Source organism: Ictalurus furcatus, chromosome 9 (assembly GCF_023375685.1).
Source record: "Ictalurus furcatus strain D&B chromosome 9, Billie_1.0, whole genome shotgun sequence".
In the NCBI taxonomy this organism is placed as follows: Eukaryota; Metazoa; Chordata; class Actinopteri; order Siluriformes; family Ictaluridae; genus Ictalurus; species Ictalurus furcatus.
In genome coordinates, this window is record NC_071263.1 from 17,597,698 (window position 1) to 17,616,658 (window position 18,961).

Consider the following 18,961-nt stretch of genomic DNA (forward strand, 5'->3'; position numbering starts at 1 on the left):
GGGGGGAAGCCTGCTAACAGTGCAAGTGAGCAGCACAAACAGAGTGTTCACTGAGGACCAGAGGAAATACACAGCAGCACCCTGACCACACACACTCTCATGGGCGGCTGTTAGCTTCGACCAGTTTTACATTCGTCTTCAAAATGCTGCTTGTTTATTAGACACTAAAGGAAATATTCAGGTAACCAATAAGTTACACAAAAGCTCTAAATATGATGTCCTGAAATGCACTAACTGTAAACATCCATGCAAGTTAAACTAAAAATAGCTTGAAATAGTACACAGCATTCCAGTTCTTCAGAAGTAATGTAGCCATCGGCAGGCCAGTTTATACAGCTCCTGCTTTGTTCTTATCTTTGATACGTCATTGTGTGCCTGTCTACACCTGCCTAAGGTTTAATGGCTTGTGTTGCTCTAGTTTCTATATGGCCCAGCAGACATCAGGTCTAGCACTATGTAAATCATTAACCAGAATCATAAGATAACTAATCAAAGGAGCCGGGTCCCAATGAACCTGCCTCTACCACTGTGGAAAGGGGTTAAATATTAACATCAGCACAACATGCTACCAAAGAGGATATGTAAAATAGCCTCTCAACGGAGATGTACCTGCGGCGAACTTTTAAACACAGAGAAGTAAGTGCAACCAAAGATCGAGCAAGAAGGAACCACCTCTTGAAAAGCATGTATCCACAGCAACCTTCACTGGACTGAAACCAACATGCACCACACCTCATCTTCAACCCCTCCTCATCAGCCATATATCACTCCAACAGCTCTTGGATAAAACCTATTATGGTTTCATATACACACAATTTCAACACACACCACCACTTGCAGTGTTCACCTTCCAATATAATATAGCAGCCTAGCGTGTTGGACAGGAAAATGCAGGGGCACTGCTGTGCGTTTTGAATTAGTGTCCTGATATTTTTCTCCTCAGTGGAGCTCACTTGCTGAGAGACATTCTAGGAAATCCACAAAATATATTTTGTAGCACAGAATGGCAAAGAAAAACAAATCCAGACATATACTGAGACCAAATCCTGTTTTTCTTCCATGTCTCAGGCATACACAAATTGAAAATTCTTCTCTTAGCATGACTAACCAGTTTAGCATAGCAAGTTGGTGTGCAATGATGTGTGAACACTACGCAATGGGTATGAGTATTATTAGATCCGTTCTTTAGATTTAGCATTCCATTCAAATACTGAGCTTTGAGGAAAGTTTAAATAACCGTCTAATCAACTTTTGGTGAAGACTTTAACACAGAATCTGTGATGTGGCCTAATAATTTCTGCTTTCGGTTTAATGCCACCGCATTATATACACAGTGTATATATACACACATGGCTGCTGAGCTGAGGTGTTGACAGGCAGGGCAGGGGTGTTGCTCTCAGCGATGATGACTGATCTCTGGGGAGATGGACCGTATGGGGACCAGGGTGTTAATCCATGTCCAGCCCACCTCTGACTCCCTCTGCTTCTGGCTTACACTCAAACAAAGCACCTTATACTTACATAAAGCCTGACCTCCTCGGCACAGCCGAGCCAATAACAACGCATTAAACCAAACTGGCGGCAGAAAATCACCTCAATGTTGTTCTTAACAGTATAGTTCTGGGTAAAGAAGATGGAGTTTCCAAAGCTGAAGGTTCACAGCTGACATTCCATCTTGCGTATACTCATCTATTCTCTGGCCTTTCATCTGACTTGGACTGTCTTATCCTAAAAGACACAATGGAGCTGGCCAGGCAATCCTGAGAGCAAACATATCTTCTGGCCTTTGTTGGGTCTGGAGAATTCTCCCTTTTAAAAGATCCAGCCCCAAAGCCACACTGATAGGGAGCAGGAGCAGAACTGAACCCCCTGTCTCACACAGTACAGATTGTGTGGGTGAAAACAATATCTGCCTTTTCCTCCTCTAGCACAGACGGTGTGGGGGAAACTGCTAGAAGTTTTGCTCTAAGCGCCATGAGCGGTCATATCTTTGCAAATGCATGTACACACTGAATAAAACAAAACAAAAAGGATCCTTGAAGTAGAAGGATGTGTGTCACATTAGAACAGGATACAGCTTTCCAAACCAGAAGGACCAGTTTAGGAGCCAAATGTATTTATCCTCTTTCAAACGTCAACTGACTGACAGATAAAACAAGTATATGACTCCCGTACTTATTGACGAAAAGGCTAGACGTGAGAGTCTCCACACCTGTTTTAGACCATGATTCTATCTCAGAGATTAACGTCTGTGCAAAAGTCTCAAATAAATACTTGGATTCATTGTATTAGGGGCCAAACCAATCTGAGTCAAGGCGCTAGTGAAATGTCTGTGGTCAATACCATACAAGGTACCAAACGTCAGAATAAAGCAATAATACTACTACTACTACTACTACTACTACTAATAATAATAATCCCTACCCTTCAAATCTACTGCCAGTCTCCAAGAGTGCATGGGAAAGCATTGCACTGGAAGAAAAACTGATCGGTATGACATCTTCAAATGCACTTCACCCAGTCGAATAGTGAATTTCCATGGCAATGATTCACCTCACCTATTTTGAGATTGTTTTTCCTCTCCACACAAAGGCACACAGTGCATATGAAAGCTAGTTTTAGTATTTATTATCTGTTTTTAGACTGTGCTGCTGAGCTGGCTCAATAAATGTTTCCTGCCTGCTTTAATAAGGGAGTTGGCATATAGAGCTCTTTATTAAGAAGTTAAAATGGAGAGCATTGTATTGGCTAAAACACTTTTAGAAGAGTGTGAACAACCAAGGGAGAGCAAAAGAATGAGATTATAGAGGAGAAAGAGAGAGAGCCTGCACAAGAGAGAGCAAAGAAAAACCCAGAATAAGAGAGAAAGAGCCAGAGCAAAGTGTAACAGACAAAGTCACTGATATATGTAACTTTACTTCCACTGGGAGGAGTGCTTGAGATCTGCGTGTGTGTGTGTGTGTGTGTGTGTGTGTATATATTATACACACACACACACACACACACACACACACACACACACACACACAGTTGGTATTACTTTATAATCTATAGTGTTTGAGTTCCCTTTAACAAAAAAAAAAAAAATTGCATTGCAAAGTTCTTTGATTGAGCTGGGCTCTAATCATATGATTTGCTTTGTGGAATTAGCTGAGGTCTGCTAAATCACTATTGCAAACTTGGGCATGAAGTGAAGTAAGCATGCTGTCTGTGTGTGTATGTGTGTGTGTGAGGATGGATGACCCACCTGTGGCACCTGCGCAGGGCCTGGAGCTCCTCCTCCATTTTGTGCCCAAGTTCCACAGCCATATCCTTCTCTCGCTGCACAGCCTCCAACTCTACCTGAATCTACACACAGAGCAGAGTGTGTTTTAAAACAATGCACAGGAATAATTTAAAAAAATTACTTAATGAGCTATTTATTCGTTTGCTGGTTAAAATAAAATTAAAAAGTGACAAGTTTTTATTATTATCAATATTATTATTAACACCACTTTGAAGCACAACTGAATATTTCAGATCATTACACGCTATGCAGGTCTCAAACAGTTTCATTTAGGAGCCATCACAGTGTTGATAATGCCACTTTATGGACTGTAATTTGATTACACACATGCACCTCTCTTATCTGAACTGCCAATTTTAACTGCTCATTGAGAATGGACAATGGAACTCAGCTGTGCAACCTCTGCTGCCAAACTCTTTCCCCATGTAACTCTCTCGCTCTCTCTCGCTCACTCACACACACACACACACACACACACATTCATTCATTCTCTTCCTCTCACTCACACACGGTGAGGAGCTCACTCCAAGGGGGATCTAATTCACTCTATTGTCTTCCCATTCAGCACCTACTCAGAGACAGCATGTTGGGTGACACAGGCTGCAGGGGGAGGCTGGGTAAACACTGTCCCCTGCTTAAACCTGACCAGTACTAAAGCTCCTGCTAATGACCAGCCGTTGAAACAGATCCATTGTTGGTCTCACCCTCCCAACAGCTGTGAGCACTGGGAGAGATAATGGAGGTTGTCTAAACAAACACAACAACCTGCCCTACTGTAAATGCCTGCGATTGACTAACTATCTCTATGATGAGAGGAAGATACAGAGCAGGAGACAGACTAAGGTGAAGGGGTCAGGAATAAAAAATAAATTTGAAAAGCCCAGGTTCACACTCAGTCAATGTTGCTGGATAGCAGGGTTATAAATGTGTTTTATTGTTATAGTGAGAGTTAAAGTGTAGAGTTGAGATATAAATTTCCCCTGTGTTATAGAATAGGTGAATGGGATTCTCTGTGCCTTATCTTCAGACTAAAGGAGTACTGTATTACTCCATACACTTAGAGTGATAACACATCGGGCTCAACCTACAATCCTGCTGTGTACAGACTTCTCCAGTAGGATTTCGGCATTCAAATTATTATAAGATCTGTCTCTATTTAAAAACTGTAGCTTGTACTGTATTTCACCTAAGCATTTTATTTAAGAAAAAACCCCACTGCCCAATATCAGTGTACACTCTCAGTGATGTGTCACAAATATGTACTGCATGTTATAAACCTATCACATCACATGTCATTTGAGTACATGTTCTTACCTACATTCTTTCTAAAAAGGTAAAAAGAAAAAGCAACTATCTTCACAATTAAGCTGTTGGTTTTATTTTCAAAAAAGGTTTTTGTACTGAAGGAAAAAACTAACCTGCTGTGGAGATGCAGAATGACTGCTAATGAGATGCAGAATGGTGAGTGCTATAAACACCTTTGCCCTAAGTGCTTGCAGCTTCTGTCACTGCAGCCCAATCGTTCTAATTACTGGAGTGCAGGTCTCGCAAGTCAAAGAGAACATCAAAAAGACGCTAACCTCTAAAGTCAATATGTACTTTTCTCCAACAGGGAGCGGAGCTCAGCTTCAAAGCCAGATTCTTTTAATCATATGTATTTTATCAGCATTCATTATAATATTATCCAAATGAGGTCCACAGAGTGGCGTTTTAACCTGGAGAGATTACTCTGTGTAAAGGAGAGTGGCTGCCTTGACCTTTAGGAGAGGCTGCTGGGTAGGGCAGTGCTGGGCAGAGCATGGCCTTTCGGCCCCAGTGGGGAGAGTCAGCAGTGACACACACCATCACTGTTGCTGCACTCTGAGAGCAAACCAGTTTCATTGCTTATTTACTAATCAATTATCTTCTCTAATGAAGAGAAATCAGATTTCTGCATTGCAATTTGATCAAATCCACATTACTCTCCATTCAGAATCACCTGATAAAGAGAATTTCCTCATTGAGACAAGTCACCATTCTCACTTGTTAAGAGCCAGAACACAGATAAACAGAAATGTATACAGAAGAGCAGGCATACAGTATGACTGGTCTAATGCCCAAGTATTATTTACTGAGCAAAGTGGTGGTCAAAGATAAGGAAGAAAATCAGGAGGCACACTCGTCTTTGAAGGGTATAATGGAAAAAGCCTGGCCTGTTTGGAGTGCCTTACAAGCAAAAGTGTCCATTTACAAAAAGAGCAAAAATTTCACATGATAAAAAAGGTCTTATTACAGGTCTTATTAAATAGAGGACAAACAATGTTCAATATTCATTTTGTCCAATATAATCAAATAAATCTATTTAAAAGAATCCCGTTTAGATGGGGTGGTTGATCTCTGAGGGGTTAGAGGAAGCAGCAATAACGGTTTAGTGTGTTAGCGGCTTGGGAACCGGGGCAGGCTTGTGTGATCACTGTGTGGCCGACAGTGCTCTGAGAGAAAAGCTGCAGAGCAAACACAGGTGGTTCAGGGCAAGGGCAAAGCCCTCAACAACAGCCCGCTTCTACTGACCTCCGCAGCCACTTCAAACCCATTCTCAACCCCCACACTGGCACTCCACCCTAGGCATTTAGAGCTCCCTAAAGCCTCATGCACACGCACGCACGCGCACATACACACGCGCGCACACACACACACCTCATATCCATTCGTCTGAAATGGCTGGTGAACAGGTTCCCGTACAGATGCAAAGGTAAAACAGAGATGTAATAAGAGATAAGAGTGAATAGCCTCAGGTTTTCTCCAACTGAAACTCAAAGTGACAATTTCTTGGCGAGTAACCTGCTTACTTTGCGAAATACAGTATGATACCATCCTGCCACCTGTCAAGTTTCTTACTCCTTGTTCCATAATTACAATTTTTTTTTTTTTTTTTTTTTTTTTTTTTTTACAGTTAACAGTGTTAACAATATGAGTGACAGTTTAAAACCTAGCTCTTAATATTCATCCTGAATAAATCTCTAAAAGCTTATGTGCTCCAAATTTGATATAAAGATTTTTGAATAGGGGTTTTGTACAACATTTTCTATGCTATGCTCTCTCTCTTTTTTTAAACAAAATGTCAGTCGATGAGTAGAAGTCCTGCTCATTTTTAAATTGTTTTGTGGATATGTTCCTAGCACTGTTGAGTAATTTTTCGACAGCTGTTCCCATTTCATTTTAAATTAAAAACCCCGCTCTGTAATCCCAAGAGTCAATCTGTAATTAAGGGGATTTAAAGAAAAACCAAGTGCTACATTAATAACAAAATTTAATATATTTCCTAATAAGCCATTCTGCTAACCACCTTAATTGTAAAATCAGAACATGTTGGAAGTCCTTGGAAAGCTTTGACCCAAGACTCAAACTGGACTTTCATGATCTAGATTTTCATACATGCTTAGTATTTGTAACCAAGACCATGTCACAACCATGTCCAACCATTTTAGCTACAATTCAAAATAAATGAATTGAGTGTCTTTAATTGACTAATACCATTACACTGTCAGGCCAATGGATTACACTGATTCAATTCAAAATGATTGTCACTTTACCAAACAACATAATCTACAAATCCAACTACAAATATTTATGTGCAAACACAGGATGATTTGCATACATGTAAAGACTACACAGGAAATCATGTGCATGATAGATTATGAAACCAATACCCCAACACTGTAAAAAACAAAACAAAACAAAAAAAAACGTATCTGACTCCATACGTATCTGAATCAATTAACAAATTATATTTAATATCTGTACATTAAGGAGGGATTTTGCTCAGAAATCAGCAATTTACTGTATATACCAAAATTAAAACTGTGTAAAAGGTGAAAACTACATATTTGCACCATGAAGCTTGCTGAAAGAAGATGAACATATCTTATTTAAATAACGGGTTAACACATTATACCTCAGAAGAACGTGGTGCATACACATCCTACCAATGTGTGTTGGGGAGTTAATGTGAAATCGGTGTGCATGGGGCAGTGTCCCAGGTCGTGGCCCTGACACTGCTCCCCTGGTGAAATGTCCTCTCTCACTCTCTCGGAGTGTGTTTACTCAGCTCTATCTAATGACGGCCCTTTTACAGCACTCTGCATTTAACTCAAGGGCTCTGGCTGCATCAGATAAATACAGCAAATCAAACAGGGCTGTGTTTGCCCTGCTCCTCCCAGACAGACATGTAGCGAGGTATCGCAGCTCGCTGAACGCTCCGTCACCTTAAAACCCTGTGTAACACTACCACTATGGTCCCACTAATCACTGCCAGCCCAGCTCTAAATCAATAAAAGTTAATAAATAATAGGCCTGATTAGTTAATGGGCTGATGATTGAGGGCTGTCAGCGTATGGGGGTTAATCTGGGTCGGGGGGACCATTTTTAAGAATATACTGCACAAGGTGTCGTTAGGTGTGTATGTTTTTTACTTGTTAATACACTGGGCTCCTAATTGGGCTACTGATCGGAAGGTCATGAGTTCAAACCCCAGCACTGACGAGCCACCACTGTTGGGCCTTTGAGCAATGCTCTTAACCCTCAACTGCTCAGATGTATAAATGAAATAAAATGTAAGTCGATCTGGGTAAGGGCGTCTGCCAAATGCTGTAAATGTACCTTGTGCACCCGTTCCTGATTGTGTGCCATGTTCAAGTGACAGGTGTTGTTGGTTTGGCTCAGCTCTCTGGTGTGAAGAAGCTCTTGCTCGAGGCGCTTGCACTGCAGAGAGGCAGATTTAGACACTTAGACAAGAAGCACTTGGAATACATCACAACATATATGAACCTGGGAATGAGAACAAGCAGCTCTTCTGGAATCCTCTTTCTCTGATGATTCATCTTCGTTCAAGTATCTCAATCATTTTTCTCATTCAAATGGAACCTTCTTTCTGGACTGATCGCCTATCCAAACAGTACATGCATTCATGGACAAAGAAAAGGTCAAACTCAATGCATTGTTCATGTTTATACCAGATCTGGCCTTTTTATTTACACACCGTTTGTATTTTGAGTAAAATAAATAAACTTTGCACCCTGTACACAATTTATACGCTATTATTATTTAACATACAGAACTGAACTAATATTTACAGTGTGCCTTGCAGACTCAGTAAGAGCATGTTGCACTGAAACAGTGTGTAACTAAAGCTGTTCAATGAGAGGTGAAATCTCAGCAGGATACTAGCCCTCAGACTTAGTTGTTATTACATTTACTGTAAAGCACACACTACTGATATTACTCTCTCTGTATGTAATCCTTAGAGAAACACATTCATTTGTGGTGTATTTCAAAATATTATATAAGAAAACTTTGGTTTGAGAAAAGACACACAATTTAAGGTATGGATGTGTTTGTTAAAATATTTAGCTATACCATCCATATATTAGTGAAAATCAGTTGCAGCTACATACTGTAATGATCAACTATATATAACACGCATGAAAATCTAACCCTAATACCTCTGCTCCAGTCGCTCTTTTCTTACACAGCAACAGGACTGAAAGCAGCACTAACAGACAGACTGAGCAACAGACAGTATAAACACTGTTATGCGACAGCCCCTTGCTGAGTATTATTGTAAGCCGAGTTGTTTTAGACCAGTCCATATGTGCTCTTCTCCGTGTGCACATACCAAGACCGAAGGACACTTACTAGGAATGTAAACCATCCTCGCTGCCTGACAAGTCCCAGTGTTTCGACATCCAGCTGCCACAAAGCCCAGTGTCCACGCAAACAAGCCTTTCAGCCATCGAGCCCACTCCCGGCCCTTTCCTCTGCAGACTATAATAATATCGCTGCCGTTCAGACAAAACACACAGCTCCTCTTTAGTGTCAGTCTGAGTTATGGCTCTCAGGCAACAGATGTTTTTTGGGGGAAACGTATTTAAATCAGAATGCACCTCTGTTCTGACGCAAAGGCCTATCCTGCTGCTAGCCCCCCAAAAATAGCCACAGTCTGAGAGAAATGAGGCATACAAGCAGACACATTAACCAAGTTAGGCTCTCGAATTTACCACCATGAATCAGTCAGTCGATTCTGAATCACTGAATTTCGATAGACAATTACAGTCGGTATGAGTACATTAAAGCCACATAATAGCAAACTGAGTGAGGGGGCAAATCCACAGAATATGATTTCAAGAACATTCAGAATGGCTTAAATCATCTAGAGAGGCGATTTCATTTCCGCTCTTACTTTAACATCAGCAGTCTATCAATATCAGGAGAAATTCAATAAGCGTATCAGGCGCAGGGACATAACGAAGCACATCTTATTCTGAGCATTCACTTCAAGGATAGGAGGAAAGTGAGAATAAGATTTATTTCTCCCAACACTTATCCAGCTTTTCATATTCCAGCAGGCCGGAGGGATGTGGCGGCCCTCTGCCTGCTGCCGGCAGCTAATCCCTGCGAGATGAAGAGAGGGATGGGAGAAGCGGCAGGGGAGAGAGAAATCCTTAAGGATAGAGAGGGGACCCATCTCTGCCTCAGAGGGATTAGGCCAGCGTTTGCAACATACTTCTGAAATTGCCCTGTAGATGGGTTTTTGGCCTTGCTGAAAAATCAGGGCACTATTTCATAGAAATCTCAGATAGGTTGGGGGTTTGGGTGGAGTTGCATTTGCACTGGAGAGGTTAACTCTGCTTACTCAGGCTACCATTTTCTACAGATTGTAGATCATTCCATATACTGGGACTTATAATATGAGGTTCACTTATCTCTAAAATGGAGGACACAATAAGAAGAGTTTATACACAAGTACACTATATAAAATATGTGTATGCATGAAACTGTGAGACAGATTATAAAAAAGGCATAAATCCAAAATCAGAATGTAGTGACTTCATGCTAACAGACTAAATATGGAGAAATAGCAGTGAAGTTCAGAACAGAGTTTGGTCTAGGTAAGAAGAAAAAAAACAAGTAATTGAAGAGTTTTCTCATGTGCCAGACTCAGTAATCATCCATATGTGAGTTTCTATAAACAGCAAGAGGATGTGTGCAGAAAGAGAGACAGCTTTCCTTCAGCGGAGGTACTGAAGCAGCATAGCACAGACTCAGTCTGCTGTGCTGCCTTTCTTCTCCACATGCTTGCCTTTTCTGTCTTGTATCCAGGCAGGTCTCCCACTGGGAATGCTGCAGCAAGGACCCCAATAATAAATATTCCTCGAAATATCTGGCCAGAGATATCCGAGCAGAGGAAAATGGAGTAGACCTCAGTCTGCGACCACCTACACAGATGAATTTCTAACCATGTTGAGGATTTTCCCCCCTTTAAGTATCATGTTGATTCATCAATTGTAATACATGTCTTGCTCTTTAATTCAATTAAATGTTTTTTCACTTTTAACAATAGCTGTTTACGCAGCTTTATCTGCCTAATCTGCATATAGATTTAGATCCTAAACGAACAAGCCAGAGGCTCCCTGGGATGACATAAGGCAGAAACCTTGAGTGGAACCCGACTCTAAAGGGAACTCATCCTCTTCTGGGTGACACCGGATAGTTTGATCATAAATCATTACAGTATGCAGTTGTAGACGCAAACAGTACATGTTTTGAAATGATGTTCAGTATGAGAATGCTATAAGATAACAATATAAGAATCCTGTAATGAGCACAGCACAGTCTTTATGATTACAGCATTTCATAACAGGTACAAATCCAGGTGAGATTATCCATTGAAGCAAGGATGAGTCTTGGGACTCTTAATTAGTTATTGGGAAGGATAAATAACAGTTGAGAAGTTGTCATCGCTGCATATTTTTGTATCTGTGCTTGTATGGAGAATACTTAATGAATAAATTCTCAATTACATTATATGGCTTATGTGAGTGACCTGTGATGACAGTGTCACTCTTGCCTTGCACTATTGCCTTTGATACAAGGGTAATTGCCTTTCTACATGCACCATCCTAGGAAAAGATACACAAACCACCAACCCCACAAACAGGGGAAGGTACAGTTTAGTACTTCTTCTGAGACTGTAAGATAATAGTGATAATCAGTGCCTTTTAATAACCGGCTCATAAGAATCAATATTTGCAGTGCCTTTAAAATAATCCAGTGTAAAAATATTAAGCATCATGGACTTTTATGGGACATTATGTAATATGGCCAGTAACCATCAACCAAGAATTGTGAACAAATACACTGGCCCACGCTTGAACTTTGCAATGAAGTAAAATATCTGGATGTCAATATTTGGCTACCTGATTGTTTGTTTTCATTTGATTGAAATATGCGTGTAGGAATGGTATATCAAATATTTGAGGTTATGCAGCAATATTTGTCACTACATGTGAATTAGGTAGTTGCTGTGTTGATTCTTAAATCAGGGTCGGATCAGTGAATAAACACTATATGCAGTATAATATGCACTATAATAGACTGGTTATCAAAGGCATCTTACAGAGGTGTTAAAATGCAGTAGGAATGGTGAACAGTCAATATTTAAATAAAGGTGTTTGATCTTCTTCTGAGCCGTAAAGGTTTCAGGCTTGGTACACGACAAGTGTGTGTGAAGTCTTGAGAATCGAAGTGTGTTAAGGCTGACCCTGACTGGAGCGTGATGTGTGTGTTGACTGTGATACCGATTCCTACCCTGGTTAAGGCATTGTCTCGCTCCTCTATGACAGCTTTCATCTCCTCAGAGGTAATCTTAGAGCGGCGCTCCCTAGCCCTCTGAATGCGCTCCATGATGGCCATACCACCCTTCTCAATGCTCAAGGCAGAATCCGCACTGCTCACTCTGTTGAGCAACTCCTCCAGGTCCTAACACACACACACACACACACACACACACACACACACTTCATTAATTCACAGAAAGGATACAAATTTCAGGATAGGGCAAAAATATACTACTTTTTTTTTTTTTTTTTTTTTTTTTTTAGGGTTTTATTAGTAGGACAAAAAAGGAAGGCAGAGATCATGTTCATGTTTCTTCCATGTTAACATTCATCATTTGATTCTTGTTAAAAGGTTTCTTGTGTCTGACTTTAAACAAAGAATAAAACTTAAATTTGATATAAGCAGTGTTCCCAATCTTTTGTTTATTAAGGTCATTTTCTAATATAACACAATCTCACTGTAATGGTATGGAGAAAAACCTGCAAGACCACATGAAATTCTCCAAAGGGCTTACCATGTCAGTTTCCTCTGGGTTAATATTCTCCAGCCTGGAGAAAAAGGGTGCAAGGCAGGGAGGGGGAGACAGAGTGAGAGAACGACAGAAATGAAATGTAGTGAGCTTCCATCAGTTTCCTTTCCAGCACTTGGCAAAATGAGATCACTTCCTAAAGCCAGTAATTGCATTCTGTTGGTTTTTCTGTGTGGTGCAGAAGACACTCCAGCATATTAAAAGTGCCACCAGTCCCTGCTATTATTCGACAATAATGCCCATTCTGCTCAGCACTGACAGTGAACTGTTAAGATATTAATGTTTACTACACTATATGACCACGGGGATCAAATGTTCATATGTGCAGAAAAGAAGCGATAAGTATTAGGACTGAACTGTTTAGATCCTTCTGGTAGAGAACATTTTATAAGGTAAAGACAACTTTAATTATGGAGCCCAGTGCCTACTGAATCACAGACACATTCAACTTAAAAATATTTCACTGTGTGTTTTATCTCCCATTTGTATGAGAAACCTGGTGTGCAACCTACAGCATTACACAAGAATACAAGCCCCAGTCATCTATTGCACTTATTTCAATTTAACAAACATTTCTCTAACATGCATCAACTAACTAATATATACACATATATAAAGTAAGCATCATGACTATGTGCCTACTTTTTGAACCTGATCAATTTCCTGAGAAAATGCAGTAATCCTTGTAGGGTCTCTCTCTACTGAGAGTAAATCGGATTGTTCCAGACTTTCTCTGGCAGAAAAACAACAACCGCTCATATAATTTACAAAGGCATTACATGGATAACCTGCCATTATAAAGGTACATACTCATTCACACACAGACCCAGCAGTGACCTGTGAAAATAAGATTTTAAAACGTGTCTTCCCAATCCAGTTCCCATAGATTCCCAACGATAATGGGATTCTACATACTTGGCTATCAATTACCATTTCCAGAGGGAGGCTGATATGGGCACTGCAATTCAGCTTTGAGAAAGATGTTTGCATAATTAGATTTTGAATCGTGATCTGGCGTTCAAAAGAATGGCAGAAAAAGCATTTCATGCCACTCAATTACTGCAGCCTAGTTGAGTGACATGAGGAATTGTCATTAAATTAAACATGAGTGTGGGTGACGTATTGAGTAGCAAACAATAATATTAATATGTAAAAGCAGGACACAAGTAAAAAAAAATAAAAAATAATAATAAATAAATAAAGTATTTAGGTGATATGGGGTGGAAAATGCCTGCTAATAATGCTAATCGTAGAATTCAAATGTACTGAATTGTATACCCTGAAGTAGGGCTGCACAATTAATCGAATATCGATCGCGATTACAATTTTGACTGCCCACGATTAAATGAACATGATCGACTGCGATATCGATGTTTAAAGTTCGTCCTCCGCTCATAGAAAACTCTGCTGTTTTCTCCACTCAAATCAAGCGCTTCCTACACTTACAGCCAATCACATAGAGCAGCGTGGAGATGACGTCATTTTGTAGTGCCAAAACCCGGAAATTGCGTATCATCTTAGCGCTCAAGCTACCAGTTTCGCTGCAAGCTCCAGTGCTTGCGCGAGGGGAAATTATGACACTAGCATGATGCTAAATGGCACTACAGAGGTTGTCGGGGACATTAAACCTCATCACGCCGAACAGGAAAAAACTTTGCAGATAAACTCAGGGCTCTACAGTGCGACCATTTCAGTCGCATTTGCAACTGAAAAGTACTTTGTGCAACTGTGAATAAATATTTATTCACACCGGTGCGAGTGACCTGTTCGGAGTTGTATAATACAATCGGAATAAAAACTACAGGAAGTCCAAAATGCATCTACACCACGCAACAGTTACTTTCACACTGCTTTTCAAGCCATTATGATGACGAGTAACACTGTACATCATCTGCTTCTCTCAACTTCCCGATTTCACAACCGCCATCTTTTATTAATCATGCACTATGTTCCTAAATTCTGTCATAATTGACAAGCTCAAGTTTTCTCATGCCTACTTGTGTGTTATATTGTGGCACATTAACGTTACCATCTCTAAAAAAAAAAAAAAAAAAAAAAAAAACTACACTTCAACTGTGCTCCTAAATTTTTGTAATCTCCTAAAAGAAATTGTCTTGCGTCTCTCCTCCTGTAAACACTGTTATTGCCTTTTCTACATATGCCTGAATTGTTTTCATTTAGTTGCATATTGTTATATTTGATACATATTTTAATTTGGTTGATGGCATTTTTACTTATCCTATATTTTGGGTACAATTTTATTAATATTTTGCTTCTATGAGATGATGCACTTTAAGGATCAGTCTAATTTGATGCAAAGATTTGTACATTAGCAGGAATGTAGCACAATACATTGTATACAGGAATGTATACAATACTTTCTCATTTGTAAGTCGCTTTGGATAAAAGCGTCTGCTAAGTGAATAAATGCAAATGTAATATGGAGGTGAAAGCAGCAGTCTGTTTATTTAAATGTGAAAGTACAATAAAAATATGTTGTTACTAAAATCAATGAATAATCGTGATAAATAATCGAGATCTCAATATTGATCAAAAATAATCGGGATTATCATTTTGGCCATAATCGTGCAGCCCTACCCTGAAGTAAAATTATAATTACTTCCAAGACATTATATCTATCGCGATCTCTTACAGGTGCAGGTGCACAAAGCTTTAAGCTTTAAACGATCCCACTACTTAAGAACAGCAGTCTCACCCTATAACTGCCGACACCTGCAAACTAGACAAACAGAAAAAGATCATCACATTAATTAGGGCAGTTGAGGCAGGGTGTTAACGGTAAATATCTGCTGAGCTGAAGGACTTGATTGATTTCCTATGCAGTGCAACTTTTGACTGACAAGCCAGCACTAGGGTGAAGGGACTCTTATGAAATGTCACACCCGTCTGATATATTTCCAAACCAGTCGATATTGGATTTTTCTCTCCTCACCCTTCTCACCCCCCGAGTCCATTCATCCAGCTTGTCCAGCAACAGCAGGAACAAAGCAGCCTCCCATAGGGCTGACAAGTAAACCCACACCCTGGGTGCATTTCACAAAGCCCTAAAGCACCAGTACAAAAGGCCTGAAAATTTTAGATTGGTTTGTAACACAGGGTTGAATTGAAAGATATAATGGAAAGCCTCTTGTACATTTTACAGCTGCTTCTGGGTCTTTACTATTACTTCATCCACTTCAATACAAGTCTAAATAAGATGCAAATCAGTGGTTTAATAGGACAATAAAAGAACTCAATAACAATGATTCAACTCAATAATATGTTCTTTGCACTCTATATAATTCTGAAAATGAAACTCGTTGCTAGAACAGTGGATTGAACAAGAACGAGACTGGATTGACCCCAGTCCTCTTTGGAGACTCAATGGGCTTGGACAAATGAAAAGACTATTTGAATGTGAGCAGATACATACCCAGACCTGCTATCTTCTAGAAAGACTTCTAGAAAGAGTGGCTAAATGGGTTGCATGAATCAATATAATATAAAATAATAGAACACCATACTCAAGTACTGCCTCATGAAGTTTCTTGGCTCGGAGAAGAGCCTCATCCCGCTCCTCATTAGCTAGCCGCAGTCTGGCCATGACAGCCTGGTCCCTCTCCCTCTGAGCTTTATAAATCTCCTCCACTAATGCTAAGAGAGTTGGAGACAGAAAGAAAGACAGACAGAGAGAGAGAAAGTGTAAGACAGAGATGGGTGGTTATTACTCTTGTATTGCCAAAACCAGTGTTCCAGCTGCACAATAACAAGGCTAAGCTCCTCGGGAAAAAGGTTATTGCTACTGAAACACTGTGGCAAAGGTATTAATAACTATAAGTGAGCCTCATTTTGAGATGGCTGCCTCTGCTCAGGTTTGACACATGTGTGCCCAGACTAATAAAAACAGCAGCTGTGATGTACCTTGCAGTCAGAGTCAAGTCCAGGAGTGGCATTCTATAAGGAAAATTTCAGCATCAAAACACCCTGGTTTACCACTTTACTTTACCCTGGTTTACCACTACTACTTTAAAGGGAGAACAAGCAATTACACATGGCTCATGTCAGAAACCATTTCACACTACTCATACACAGGACAGGCATACTGTTTGTGACCAGAAGGCTTCAGTACCAGGCTGGTACTTTGAGAATTGATGGAAAGCAATATGTTTGCCAAAACAACACAAAACTTGGATCCATCAGCCTTATATTTAATACATCTAAACATATATATTGAATTAACAAACTTTACCTAAGCTTAGTGCCTAAATTATTTTCTAAGCTTTGAATTGAAAGGAAAAAAACTTTTCTGATATTCATCTTTTGTAGAATTTGAGCAGACTAAAGTGTGCTTTTTTGCCCTGCTTACACTCCTCACGTGGTATACTCTGGCCAAATCCATCCTGTTCCTAAAATAATCACACACTGAGACTGTCTGATCAGATCCATAAGCTTTTAGAATCATCACACTATCCCTTACGTTACTTTGAAGCCCACTGAAAGTAGCACTGACATCCATTAACATCTAATTCCCCTCTCTGAGCTGGCTTAATGATAAACACGCAGCCTCCAGCTAAGTCATGCCAAAGTTCAGTAAGGAAAATCAATATAGCATTTTTGGTAGAATTTGTTCTTTAAACACTGCCTTCCTGAACCATGCAAATTATATTAAAATGAGGATGGCAAATACATGCATGTTCATTTGATTATTAAATGAACATTTGGATTCCTAATTGTGCTCTATATGTCTTGTGTCTTTTATTTATCAAAAGTATGATAGACAGTTTTCTGGATGGTTAAAAAAAGAAGAACCATGAACAGATTTAAATATTTGTTTAGCAAAGATGAGCAGCAAGCAAATTCAATTAAAACAATTTGCAACAATGTAGCCTGATTTGCTCTGATAGTTGTGTGTATGCCTAATGAATGGATAATTATTATAACAGTGAAAGACTTCAGGTCTCTCTGATTGGGTGCCAGTGATCAGAACCTGCTTAGGGAGTGCAGGTGCAACCCGTCTTATTTATACCCCTCTCATCTGGTGTCCGGTGTTCCCTTTGTTATTGAGGTGTGTGGTGTCATAATGCCAAGATTTAAAGAGTTCTAAAAGAGTTCTAAAAGGTCTTCAGAAAAAAAGTTGTTGATGCATATGAGTCTGGAAAGGGATCTGTCCAACCAACTGTTGGTGTCAAAGTGCATGCTTCTACAATCAGAAAGAGATTGCACAAATTTGACCTGCATGGGAGGTGTGCCAGGAAAAAAAAAAGCCTTTGCAAGACTACAGTTTGCCAATGAGCAAATAGGCGAAGACCAGGCCTTTTGGAATAATGTGTTCTGGACAGACGAATCAAAGATAGAGTTGTTTGGTCACAGTAATAGCAGACATGTTTGGTGGTGACCAAAGACACCTTTTCAGGAGAAGCACCAACTATGAAGCACGGTGGTGGAAATGTGATGGTTTGGGGTTACTTCACTGCCTCAGGGACTGGACAGCTTGCATTCATTGATTCAACGATGAATTCTGCATCAGATCAAAAGAGTGCTTGAAGATAATGCAAGGAGATCTGCTGAAAATTGAAGTTGAACCGAAAATGGACCTTTCAGGAGGATAACAATGCTAAGCACACTAGCAAATCCACCAAGGAATGGATCAAGGAGAAGAAATGGAGGGTTATGGAATGGCCTAGTCAAAACCCCGATTTGAATCTCACTGAAATGTTGTGGGGGATTTGAAACAGGCCGTACATGCAAGAAAACTCTCAAACATCTTGCAACTGAAAGAATATTGCATGGAAGAGTAGTCAAAAAGTCCAGCAAGCCTGGTGGACAATTATGCAAAATGCCTACAAAACATTATTTCTTCTAAAGAGGGCAATACTAGCTTCTGAGGCCAAGGGTGTACTTACTTTTTCCAGAGAAGAATATCACATCTATTGATATTCCTGTTGAATAAATTACTGGAAAAGCTAATTTTCCTTGTGTTTTTTGTTCAAGTATATCATCTTCATTAATAGGCACTGTTTCAAAGATGATGATAAAATTTTTGCTTGTCCAAATGTGTTTATAAAAAAAAGAAAAAAAAAACCAAACCAATTTACATTAATGTACATTAATAAATGTCAGACAAAATCCAATGCAAAATAGCACTGTGTGTTTCGAGGTCTATTAGTAAACACTACAATTCCTCAGTTTTGCTGCGTAAAATACTCATCGTTCATCATTGTCTTCTTCCGTACCTGCAGCTCTCTCACATGCATGGGCCCCAAGTTTCTCTTCCTGAAGCTGGCTGTCCAATCGCAAAGTCTCAAGCTCCTTCTCCTTCAGGGCCAGCTTGTCCTGGAGCTACACACACACACACACACACACACAGAGCAATGTGTCACCTCCCTTCAGGAATGGAATCAAACAGTGTTCTGGCAACCGCCAGCATTTCTGTCCCTTAACAAAGTGAATCCCATACAACCATTCAGACTGTTCCCGTTTGCTCTTTGGTA

The 18,961-nt window shown here is 39.9% G+C and overlaps 1 protein-coding gene across 3 annotated transcripts in view; it reads right to left on the reverse strand.

The window, feature by feature from the left end:
• mipol1 (mirror-image polydactyly 1) overlaps positions 1-18,961 on the reverse strand; it is a 50,448-nt gene that overhangs the window by 8,741 nt on the left and 22,746 nt on the right. For all 3 annotated transcript variants that reach the window (XM_053632833.1, XM_053632834.1, XM_053632832.1), the window contains 6 exons: positions 18,704-18,809; positions 15,995-16,124; positions 12,456-12,489; positions 11,912-12,082; positions 7,925-8,026; positions 3,248-3,348 (listed from right to left, as the gene is read on the reverse strand). In XM_053632833.1, coding sequence (XP_053488808.1) covers positions 3,248-3,348; positions 7,925-8,026; positions 11,912-12,082; positions 12,456-12,489; positions 15,995-16,124; positions 18,704-18,809 — 644 coding nt within the window. The remainder of the gene's footprint in view (positions 1-3,247; positions 3,349-7,924; positions 8,027-11,911; positions 12,083-12,455; positions 12,490-15,994; positions 16,125-18,703; positions 18,810-18,961) is intronic.